The sequence below is a fragment of the Microtus pennsylvanicus genome, chromosome 2 (genome assembly GCF_037038515.1).
Source record: "Microtus pennsylvanicus isolate mMicPen1 chromosome 2, mMicPen1.hap1, whole genome shotgun sequence".
NCBI lineage: Eukaryota > Metazoa > Chordata > Mammalia > Rodentia > Cricetidae > Microtus > Microtus pennsylvanicus.
The window spans coordinates 110,305,881-110,318,185 of record NC_134580.1 but is presented as its reverse complement, the minus strand read 5'-3'; the positions used below and the strand labels follow the sequence as shown (position 1 = coordinate 110,318,185).

The following is a 12,305-nucleotide window of genomic DNA, read 5'->3' as shown; positions in this document are numbered from 1 at the left end:
ATATGGTCACTTAAATTGTTTGCCACTTGGTTTATTTCTAGGAACAGAGTAACATGGTCTTCCTAAACATAGTCTGCCCACCCCAGATTACATTTTTTCCATGTGTCAGTGTTAGTTTCTATTACATATGTATGTGCCTGATTCTGACCCTAGAAGTCATAAAAGGGCATTGGATCCCCAAAACTGTAATTTAAGTGGGTTGTGTGCTATCATGTGGGTGCTGGGAGCTGAACATGGGTCCTGGAAAGAGCAGTAGTGTTCTTAACTGCTGAACCATTTCTCAAGTCCAAATATTGTGTCTTTTAGAGACGGTATCTAGGAGAGATCATTTCTCTGGTACATTACATGCTATTGAAGACCTGGGAAAAGCCAGGAATACAAATTTGACTTTTTGATGGTCATGAAGGAAGAAGCAAGGAGGTATGGAAGAGGTGCCAGGGAATGGGCAGAATAAGAGGAGTCTTAAAGGTCTAGTGTAACTAGCAGGTAACAGGAGGGCAGGATCTTAGGGCAGTTGGCAGCGGGGATAAACTGGACATAGATATGCATGTTTATGAGCCAAGTATTCAGGAGGCAGAGAGAGGCAGGAAAACCATGAGCCTGAGCAAGGGAGTAGGTTCTAGGCCAGTCTGGTCTTCATTATCAAGATCCCATCTCAAAAAACAAGACAAGCTAGGCATGGTGGTACATACCTTTAATCCCAGCACTCAGAGGCAGAAGCAGATAGATCTCTGAGTTAGAGGACAGTGAGAGTTACACAGAGAAACACTGAAAACAAAACAAAACAAAACAAAGAAGATCCAAAAAATCTGTAGTTCAGGTACTATTCATGAACAGAAGAGTGGCTTAGTTGCTGCTTGGTTATTAAGCTCTATTGTCGCGGGCATCCCTGGGCCACTGTGGCCTGGTAGGGGGCTACCCATTCCTACTGGGAGCCTTCACACTGAATGGTCCCTCTGCCTGTCAACTCTTCTTCAGGGAAATCTTACTCAACTTCGCAGAACATTCAACAACTCTCCCCAACTCATTTTTTCCCCTTTCCTCCTGGGCTCCCACATAGCACAACAGTGCAATTTTATCATGGGGCTGTGACTTAAAACTCATCTTCATGTCCGTCCATCCCCAGTCTAACAAACGAGCGTACTTTAGATGCTCAAAGATGTTTACTGCAGATGGGAGGCTTCCTTCTCGTGGGATCAATGAGTCAGTCCCTCTTGATTGAGCCTGCAATTTTTATGATCTTTTCCACTGTTTACCTGTCCTTTGGTCCTAGTAGAGGCTACATTGGGGCAATGGAGGTTGCATATTATCTGTGACTATGTTCCCCTTGGCAGGCACTTTTTGTTTTCTTTTTACCTTCTTTCTTCCTTTCCCTGCTCCACCCATCCTGTGTCCTTCACTAACCCCAGTCTGCTGCCTCACCCTCTGAGTGCTGGGGTTATAGAAGTGAGCCATCGCCTCCAAAGACATAGAACAATATTTTAACAAGGGACTGGCAGTGTCTAGAAAGTTGACTCAATGACAGAGAGCAAAGGAAGGATCGGAGGCAGCAAACCTAGGAGGAGGGACTGTCTCCTATCTGTGCGCAGGCCAGACGTGATTGACTTTCCTTTAGCCGCAACATGTTCTTTGATCCTTAAGGCAAAACCATACAGTTTATCCATGGTAGAGTAAGGAGCCTGGGAGCCAGAGGAGCTGCATTATCAAGTCATTTAGTCAGAGGTACAGTGGACACGCAAACCAGCAGCAAGGCTCCAGAATTCCCCATTCGTAGGCCCCTCACTTTACCACCCTTTTATGGCAAGACACTGTGAGGGGAGGTGCTTCCACAAATGGTAGTGGAATGTTTATCCGACTTCGGAAAGATGGATGGAGCCACAAGGACTTCCGTGGGGTTTGTCTTGGTGAAAAGTCACATGAAGAAACCGGGAGAGAAGCAGGAATAGTATGTGTAGTGTAGCTGCTGCACGGACGACTCCAGCCCAGGAGGTCATCCCAGCCAAAGCCCACGAACAAAAGTAACTATATCTAGGGCGTGGGTAAGCAATCTTATCTCCAACTCCTGATCCCTGGGGTCACCTTTCCACAGCTGCAACAGTGAACTGAGGTGTGGAAAGAAGAATGGAGCAAGGACTAGTGGCGTTCTTGGGTTGTCTCTATAGTAATGTATTGAGGACTAGTCACTGCTAACTGGAAGTTTAAAGTACTCTGGGTTCTGCCCAGGACACCATCACGTTTGCCCCGGGCTGCCAGTCTGGGTTGGAGAATGACAGGTAATCTGCAACTGTTGTGCCCACAGGTTGGCAGCCGCCGAGTGATCCAGTATGGCGCAGCACTCATGCTGGGCTTGGGCATGGTTGGCAAGTTCAGTGCCTTGTTCGCATCCCTCCCAGACCCCGTGCTCGGAGCCCTCTTCTGCACGCTCTTTGGTAAGAGTCCACTCCCCTGATGCAGAGGCCTACCATCACCAACTGTTCTTCACACTGGCCGATTCTTTTTAAAATCAAACACACAGGCTTTTATATACAGGCTTCAATCCCCAGATTTCCCTGGATTCAGTGCGTTTTACACAAAAATAATGCAGCCCTCAAAATGTGTACCTAAAAATACATGCAGAACATACTTTTCTGAAAACAGTTAGTTTCTAACAAAGCACTGAGCTACATAAATGCAGACTGAAAACGGGATTTCAACTCCACCAAAAATAGTCATCTTAACAGGGGTAAAAATCACCCAATACACACGGGCTAATTTTTAATGGGCATGTTTTCGCAAATAAGATCTAGCAGTAAATCTAACAATTTCATTTTAAATTGTAAAAGGTGATGCTTCATTGGGCAGTGGTGACATGCGCCTTTAACCCCAGCACTTGGGAGGCAGAGGCAGTTGGATCTCTGTGAGTTTGAGGCCAGCCTAGTCTGCACAGCTAGGAGTTTCAGGACAACTAGGGCTGTTGCACAGAGAAACCCTGACTTAAGGGGGGGAAAAAAAGACAGTGCTTCAAAAAGCTAGGAATTTGCATCAGTGTCCAAGCCAAATGTATGTTAAAGATAGAAGTAATTATGTTATGAAAATTAAGGTAAAAAATCTAGTCTCTTTAGATTTTCTAATTGATTTAACTCAGATATTCCCCCTATAAATGAACCCTTTAAATTTGATCACTTTCACTATGCGACTTTGGGTTTGATCTGTATCACTCAGATACAGTCATTGTGGACATGCCCCAGATTTCTAGTGTGGGTTTAATCAAAATGCTTCAATAGGGAGAGTAAGAGATGACTCAGCAGTTAGAGCACTGGCTGCCTTTGAAGAGGACCTACGTTCAGTTCCTAGCCCTCATATGGTCAGTCACAACTCCAGTTACAGGGCATCTGACAATGACTTCTGGGCTCACACTTCATTCAGTCATAAATGCAAGCAAAATACTTACATACATAAAGTTAAAAAAATTAAAACTTGTCTACTTGATTTAAAGATGTAGTGTGAGGCTTATGTGTGGTGCTGTCGTCCGGGTCAGATGTTAGCCCCGGCCCTTCCCTTTCTGGCACTGCACTGGTCTCCAAGCTGATTTCTGATGGACAGAGAAAGGACATCAGGGAGCCTGTCCTCAGCCTCTGGGATAGCCTGTCAGTGTGTCGTAGTTGGTAAACTTTGGAACTGTGTTCTGACGCTTTTCTCTCCAGGAATGATCACAGCCGTTGGCCTCTCTAACCTGCAGTTCATTGATTTGAATTCTTCCCGGAACCTGTTTGTGCTTGGATTCTCCATATTCTTCGGGCTTGTTCTTCCCAGTTACCTCAGACAAAACCCTCTGGTCACAGGTAGGAGAAAGAAGCCTTGAATCTTGGGTAGGGCAGTTGGGAGTTCAGCCATAGATTCACAAATAGCTCTTGTAGTTGGAAGAGACCTTGGAAACTCAGGTGCATGTTGCTTCCTTCTGAGTCTTATTCTGATTATTTCTCTGGAAACCACCAGGACCACTGACAGACATTATTATGGGGTGTCTTCAGATCAGCAGTCCCCAGGTGAACACTTGGTATGGGTGCCAAGGGCTTACCTTTTGTTTTATTTTGTGTATATGAATTTTTCTCTGCATGTGTGTACCTTCTTGAAAGGCACCATGCTAGAAACCAAACATGCCCTTGCCCAATGAATTGTCATCTCACCAGCCCCTGAGGTCTCATTTTTTAATGGTTACCTCTCCTTTGGCTCTGTAAAACTTTTGATTTCACAGACTCATGCTGTACTAAGTTGTGTAATTCCTTAAAACTCAACTTCACAGACTTTGATATGTCTTTCTATTTTCAATTCAAGAATACTTATTTAGGTCCTGGAAAGATGGATGGCTCAGTGGTTATAAGCTCTTTTTTTAATTTCTTTTTTTATATTTTATTTTATGCATATGAGGTTTTTGTCTGCCTGTATGTATATGTATCATGTATGAGGTTTGTCTGCCTGTATGTATATGTATCACGTGTGTGCCTCATGCCCGAGAATGTCAGGTGAGGCTGTGGATCCCCAGGAGCTGGAGTGGAGTTAAAGACAGTTGTGAGCCACATGTGGGTCCTGGGAATTGAACCTGGGTTTTCTACAAGAGCAAAGTGATCCTAACTACTGGAGAGATGGCTCAGTAGTTAAGAACAGTAGCTGTCAATTCCCAGCATCCATAAGGTGACTCACAACCATCTATAATGGGATCTGATGCCCTCTTCCAGCACACAGGTATACACGCAGAACACTCAAACATAAAATGTAAGAGAAATAAGACTGTTCCTAACCACTGAGCCAGCTCTCCACCAAACCCTGGGTGTGAGCTCTTATTGTGAGCTATTTTTGGCTCTTGTATAGGGCCTGGGTTCAGTTCCCAGCATCTGTGTGTATGGAAGTTCACAATTGCCTGAACCCCAGCTCCAGGAAATCTGAAGCAGTCTTCTTATCTCATGTTACATGCCAATAGTGCACAGACATACATGCAGGCAAACACACACACCGAATTAACAGATCTTTAAATAAAGAATACCTTTTTAGCTCCTACTTTTTATTTTAATAAAATCCTGCTGCCATGCAGAATGAGCAAAGGAGGAACCTTCTGAAGAAATATCTGTTGCTATTGATACATTATTTTTGCAGTTGAATAATTCAGGATTATTCTTTCAAGATTTTTTCTTACATAGGCTTTCATGTAGTCCAGATTGACACTGAACTCATTTAGGCAAGGCTGACCTTGAACATTTACTCCTTCTGCCTCTACCTCCCAAGTGCTAGGATGACAGGCATGTGCTACCATACCCATCTCAAATTAACTGGACAGGCAGCCTGAATTTTAGGCCAGCCTATTTTACATAGCGAGTTTCAGGATAGCCTGGGATACATAGAAAGACCCTGTCTCAAATAAATAATAAATAAATAAACAACAGCAGTGAAAAAAGAAAAAAACATTTTTAAAAGTTGCGTGAACAACTAGACTTGGTGGCTCTTTTGTCAGCCCAACACTCAGGAGGCTGACACAGGAGGATTGCCATGAGTTTGGTACCAGCCTGAACACAGTGAGTTCCTGGCCACCCTAAGCTATGGAGTGAGACTTTGCATAGACAGCATCACCCCACCACCACCACCACCACCCCCCGCTCCCCATAGTGTAATTGCTTTGTTACTCACTTGTAAATTTTTTGCAGCATTACAACAACCATTTATTAAAGATTTAATTTTATGTGTATGGGTGTTTGTCTGCATCATATATGTATGCAATACCCATGGTGGTCAGGAGAAAGCACTGGATCCCTAGGAACTGGAGTTACAGATGAACCACCATGTGGAAACAACCTGAGTCCTCTGGACCAGCAGCTAGTGCTCTTAACTGCAAAGCCCCATAACAGCCATTTTTAGTTCTAAATCTTTTATACATCTATAAGACTATACCGCAATACCTCCACTATTTATTATAGTATTAATGTTATTTTATTCAGTTCATCTACTATACACCATTGTTGAAGCAATGGAATTATTGTTGCAAGTTTGCATAGTAACTTTAAATGTTACTGGCAAGAGTATGTGCATGTGTACAACTGAGAATTTTATATGTTTAGGTCCTGTGTTGACTTCCAGAGGTGTCCACTCCACTGTCTCTTTCTGAGTCAAGGACAGACCTGCCCTGGCTACAGTGATGACCCTTAATGGTGCTTCTGTTCTTATCCAGGTATAGCAGGAATTGATCAAGTACTGAATGTACTTCTCACTACTGCAATGTTCGTAGGAGGCTGTGTGGCTTTTATTTTGGACAACACCATCCCAGGTATGTGCTGTATGTCAGGGTTAGATGCACAAGCCTCTCTGGAGCATAGCCCAAGTCCCAGGCTCCCTCACCCTCACTCTGCCATACAGAAACAAGAACCACAAATAGCATTCAGTGACCTTTGCCTGTGAGTACCAGCTACTCACAACCCTGTCTTAGGAGTAGGCATAGGAATAAGTCAGTTCAAAGGTATTATTGATACAAACTGTCTTCTAAGTAGCTGAGATGACACTCCATCCAAATGACTGTTAAGAGCAGCACATCATCCTGCGTATGCTGAGAAGGCAGAGGGATGCTCGGGTACATCCTGGGACTCTGTCTCCCTTCTCAACTTGAGCCCGGAGCCTGGGATGGGCTTTTATGGACTCCTTTGCACAGTCTCGAGCTTCTGGTATGTCTCTTAGAGATGGCTGCTGTACTATTGTCAAATGCTGCCTTCAAGGACAGGTGAGACAGTCCACCTGTCTGGTGTGTCTGCCATGGGCTCCCCAGAAATCTTGTGAATGAGACATTTTAGTGGTGGATTGTTTTAAGGGGAAATCTTAAAAACTTCGAGCCCAAGAACCAGTGCACCTCCTATCCCCACATCAAACTGCAGCGAAACAGGAAGAGCTTCGATGAGTGCAGAGGCTCTAGGAGGCAGGTGTCGTAGTTTATGCTGGCGTATTAGAGAGGCAGCTTTTGCATCACATTTCATAGTAGATTTTGAAGAGGGTGTGGTGAGGTGACTAGACAGCCAGGCGGGAGACTGGATCAATATGATACCCAGGAAAGCAGTCACGTGCCTGGGTCATACCTCAAAGGACAGGGAGGACATGAAGTACAAAGTTCCTTGACAAAGAGGGTTAGTGATCCCCTGGGGACTAAGCATCTTCAGCTTCTCAGGTTTTCTGTTGCTGTCATTGGGCAGGTCTGATTTCTAGAATGGGGTGTGTGTGTGTGTCTGTTTGTCTAACAATCCTCATTTCTAAGGGAATTAAGTATTCTTTCTGTGTTTCTCTGTGTATGGAGCAGGTACCCCAGAGGAAAGAGGAATCAAGAAATGGAAGAAGGGTGTGAGCAAAGGGAGCAAGTCCCTTGATGGCATGGAGTCCTACAATTTGCCATTTGGCATGAACATTATTAAAAAATACAGATGCTTCAGCTACCTGCCTATTAGCCCAACCTTTGTAGGCTACACATGGAAAGGCTTTGGAAAGAGTGAGAACAGCCGGAGTTCAGACAAAGACTCTCAGGCCACAGTATAGCCTTTGCTGTGCCCTGTGGCCTGGCCACAGTGAGGCATGATCTCTAGTCCCTTCTTGAGTAACAAGAAGATATATGTTTGTATATCTACTTTGGCATCCTGCACCTCAGAGCTAAGACAGGTTGCACCCACCTGTCTTGTGGGTAGTGATTGTGTCCAATATGGTGTCTCACTTCTCTCCTTATTGGTCCCTTACCCTTTCCATGTCCATTGCTGGCCTTGGTCACTGAACTTGAAATCACAGTCCTGCCGCTGGAATGGGCATTTGGACTCCATGGTGGTCCTGCTTTCAGTCCCCTGCTGTGCAGACTTCCAGTGCTCTTTCCTGCAAGCCACTTCAAGGCCCAGGGGTTTCTGCTTCTAAACACTATGTCCAACTCTTTACTTGACCTGAGCCCTGCAGAGACCTCCTCTGGCCAAGGGGCCACCAATGTCCTTACTTTGTCACATCTGCGTGGTCAGAGTGATTATGTTGTCCCCAAAACCCAGGAGCCTATTGACCTGACTGAACGTAGTGACATGACTGCCATGTGCCCAGATGTGAGCGTGCATAAGGTCTGTGTAGGAGATTGACAGGAATGGAAAGGTCCTGAGTCAATGGCATTCCTGACCACTCTGGCCCCACCCAGGTCAGCACAGTGCACACTAGTCTGTTTTACTGGCTGAGACAACCTATTTGGCATTTTCACCGATGGCTGGCATAACGGGTATGGAGTGCCCACAGATAAGTCTATGGGCGTCTTGGCTCTGCTGTCCTGAACTGTTATGTGTGTTTTATTCCTATTTAATGTTATGACTATAGTGGATTTTTGAAACCAGTGTTTTTCCATGTGAACTTCTAACCTTGCATCCTATTCCTTGTTCTCTACCCCTTACCCCATTAAGAAAAGAACCAGCGTTTGTAAAGCTGTGGGTACCATCAGGGAAGCTTCTTGCAATGGCTGTTGAAGGCCAGTGACCATTGTTGTGGGTGTGTTTTGTACTGCTCTATACCATGAAAGTGTAAATACTGTAATGTCTAATCTATTTATCACAACTGACTACTGGACCAGAACCCAGAAACATGGGTCAAGTTACATGTGAATTTGTTTGGTGAAGAAGGGAACCTGGGACAGTAATACAGCATCACCATATGGAATGTGCCATTTCCTTCTGTTGCAAGTCATTGCTGGTAGATTTGACTTAATAAGACTTTGTGTGGGTTGTCAGGTCACAGGTCCATTGGATCTTGATCCTTGCAGAGGGAGGATTTGATCCCTTAGCCAAATGCCAGTGTATTTTGTTGCAGAAGACAGTAAGAAAAACAGCTACCAGGTGCCATCTATGAAGTGTTCTAACCTAGGACACAAATTCTTGCTGACAAGTGACTTGTATTGAATTTGTCTTTGGTTTTCAAGCCACGAGGAAAGCCTGGCTTCATGAGATTGTATCTCTCAGTGGCTGTGAACCTGGCTGAATCGTGCATGGCAGTGGGCATTCCTGCTTTCCTTAGCAAGGTGTGACTCTGAGTGGCCCCCTGTTTCTCTGCCCCAGCCCCTAGGCTGGTTCAGTACTACCATATTGCCAGATCTTTGTTTTTGTCCCTGCAGCCCTCATGACCCATGAGAGTTTTGGGTTTCAATAACACCTCACCTCAGAGCCACTGTATTGTTTTGCCAAAATCTTCCTCCAGATTAAGTAAAGAACTGGGTTTCTGATTGCATTTAGTTTTGTATGTTTTCTAAATGTCTACTCGAGTAATTAGTGCTCTGGAAGCACACTGGTGAGTAGCCTTTGACAGCTCTGCTCTGCCTTCACTGTTGCCTCAGTTTGCATTCTGCTTAGTTTATCCAGCTTCTGTTTGGAAGCTCCTGAGGATCTGCTGTTGTGAGCAGGAGCAGGAGTCCACACAGAAGCGTGAGAACGGTTGGCGATCCTGCCTGCTACACTTGTTCTGCTGAGTGCCACCCCAAGTCTTCCCATTTGGCTACATTTTGCTCTGGTCACTATTAGACTTGGACATGGGCTCACCAAGTATATATGATCAGGGAAGTTCTATGCCAACATCTCCATTGGAAGCAGGGTTTCTTCTTCTTGCTTTTTCAGAGCCAACTTTTGATATTCTTGGAAGGAAGGGGGCAGGATGTGGGAGGAAAGAGAACAACCCAATCAGACTCCTCCATGGAGTTGTGCACTTTCTGTGCTATGAGTGATTGGCACCCTGTGACCACTAGTAAGGTTTTTTTCATGCAGCCTGTAGTCTCCCAGAACACATAGGAAATGTGTGCCTAGAGGGGAGTTTTAGGAGGACATGGTGGCCATGTGTGGTCTGTCTGCTAGGTCTTGTGTCCAGCTTATCTTCACTGCTGAGACTTGCTGTGTTTGGTATGCCAATGGGTGGTTCCAGAGTATTTCAGATGTGAGCATCCTTACCGGGCATTCCACCTCTAGGTCTCCAGGTGAACACTTGCTTCCTTCCTCCACCTGAGAGCAAACATTTGTGTCAGCACAGAAAGCAGAATGTGAGAACAAGGACAGTACTGTCCGGCTCCTTGTGCCGGAGACCCAGTTGGAAGGCAGTGGGAAATGGCACTAATCTCTGTAAAGTGATTTTTATTTATGAGTTAAACCTTGATTCACTGGGACTGAGACATTTATGCTCAGAATCTTTTTATTTGTTTTGCTTTGTTTTTTGAGACAGGGTTTCCCTGTAGCTTTGGAACCAGGCCTGGAACAACTCCCACTGTAGACCAGGCTGGCCTCGAACTCACAGAGATCCACCTGTCTCTGTTTGCCTCCCGAGTGCTGGGATTAAAGGCGCGTGCTACCACCACCTGGCTCAGAATCTTAAGAGGGTTTCCAGTGTTAACATTTATTGGGATTGATCGAGGCAAGAGAGGTGGCTTTTTCTGGGCCAGCTGGAGTGAAGTATTGTGGGTCCTACTGGTGTCCCATCTCCACTATAACAAATTCACATGCAGGATTTACTTTATACTGTAGAATACTGACTTTCATGATGACAACTTGATTTATGCATGAATATCACAGTATTTCCATATAGTAAAATAACATTTCTGCCCAGGATAATAGTCACAGTTTTCCAGGGAGGGAATGATATAATTTTCATGACAATGTCATGTGCTGATAGAATTTCTCCATTGATGAACCTCTAGTATGTGTGTATACTTTATTTACCCGTGTGTGTATTTTATGATCCGGATCTAAACTGTCAATTCTTTCATTCATGTCCCTGCTGAGACACTGATATTAGCAACTTAGACTTAAAGTCTGCAGGTTTAATCATTAGTCATGCCAGTGCCGAGAGGTGAAGCCTCAGTTAGAGCCCATCTGACTGGAAGAGAGGCAGCATCCTGCAGACAGCCGTGCTTGGGATAGACATTTGGCTGCTGGTGTCAGGCTTGGCATGGCTATTAGCGAGGGGCCTAATTACCCAGTTGTTGAGGATGCCAGCTGTGCATACCCAAGCTTGTCCGCTGCACACTGGGTTATGTACAGCTAGGCCTGAGCTTTCACAGAGCCTCCAGGAAACCATCTCTTGGATCAGGGTTTCACATATCATACTTTATTCTCAGTCCCTTAAGATTTGGGCACAGAGTAGGACATCTTCTACTTTGCACTCTTCCTACAGTCAGAACCCCAGTAGTGCAAGAAGGTCCCTTACATGCCAGCATTTAACTTTCATCCATGGAACCCAAAGCACAGTAGTGCTGGGGACCCCTTTTGGGCAGCCTCATCGACCTCCCCATCCTTCTAGTAGGTTGACTGCCTTGTCACCACTCTATACCCAGCACTCTCAGGTTGCTGTGGTTCCTGGTGTTTAGAGCATTCATACCAATGTTACTGTTTGACGCATCTGACAGCTCAGTGGACATCCTCTTCTGTCCGTTCCTAACAACTGTGATTTGACATGTTCATCAGTTTCTGACTGTCCTTAGAACAGTAGAGATGCCTCTATTTTATTTGAGTTTTGTGACTGACCTTACCTATATATCTCTCTGGGTTTTTTTTTTTAATTTTTATTTTGCATACTGAGGGTATTTGGGGTGGGGTTGTTTTTGAGATGTGTAATTCTTTTATGGAGTTTTTAAAAAGAATTTTCATATTGTTTTTCTAACATGGCTTCATTAAACGTTTAAGTATTTTAAAAATATGTAATATTTGGACCAGATGTTGTGAATAATAGTAGAGATAAAGCTATTTTATTCTGTATTTTTAAAATTGTTCCGTACAAATAAAAGCTCCTGGATGTAGTTCTGCTCTCGTGTGCTTCTTTCTTCAGCTGGAATTCAATTAAGAGCCCCATGTTTTAAGGGTTTTTTTTGGGGCGGGGGGGTTGTGTGTGTGTTTTAATTATGTATACAGTGTTCTGCCTGCAGACCAGAAGTGAGTACTAGATTTCATTACAGATGGTTTTGAGCCATAATGTAGTTGCTGGGAATTGAACTCAGGACCTCTGGAAGAGCAGCCAGTGAGTACTCTTAACTGCTGAGCCATCTCACCAGCTCCGTCCTTTAAGGTTCTTAAAAAGCAGAACCTATCTGATGGAAAAAACTGTGTATTTATTATATATTTGAAATATGTATGTGTATGAATTTAAGTCAGCTTACATTAAAATAACAGCTGAATCATGCCTGAGAGGCTAAGAGCCAGGTAGTTGCTCTGTCCTTGAGGCTGGGTGCCTCAGTAGTTAGAGTCCTGCTGTGGCTGCTTCTCACTGGAGAGGCCAACAACCCAGTAGTTGCTTAGTCCACAAGGTGGGTGGGGTGC

At 44.6% G+C, this 12,305-nt stretch overlaps 1 protein-coding gene across 8 annotated transcripts in view; it reads left to right on the top strand.

Moving 5' to 3' along the window:
• The window catches only part of Slc23a2 (solute carrier family 23 member 2), a 101,610-nt gene extending 89,822 nt beyond the window's left edge, over positions 1 to 11,788 (top strand). For all 8 annotated transcript variants that reach the window (XR_012909710.1, XM_075962250.1, XM_075962247.1 and 5 more), the window contains 4 exons: positions 2,300 to 2,429; positions 3,684 to 3,821; positions 6,197 to 6,292; positions 7,307 to 11,788. Coding sequence is in view for 7 of the 8 variants with exons in the window: in XM_075962250.1 (XP_075818365.1) it covers positions 2,300 to 2,429; positions 3,684 to 3,821; positions 6,197 to 6,292; positions 7,307 to 7,539 (597 nt within the window). In the remaining variant the exon portion in view is untranslated. The remainder of the gene's footprint in view (positions 1 to 2,299; positions 2,430 to 3,683; positions 3,822 to 6,196; positions 6,293 to 7,306) is intronic.
• Positions 11,789 to 12,305: the final 517 nt, after the last annotated feature.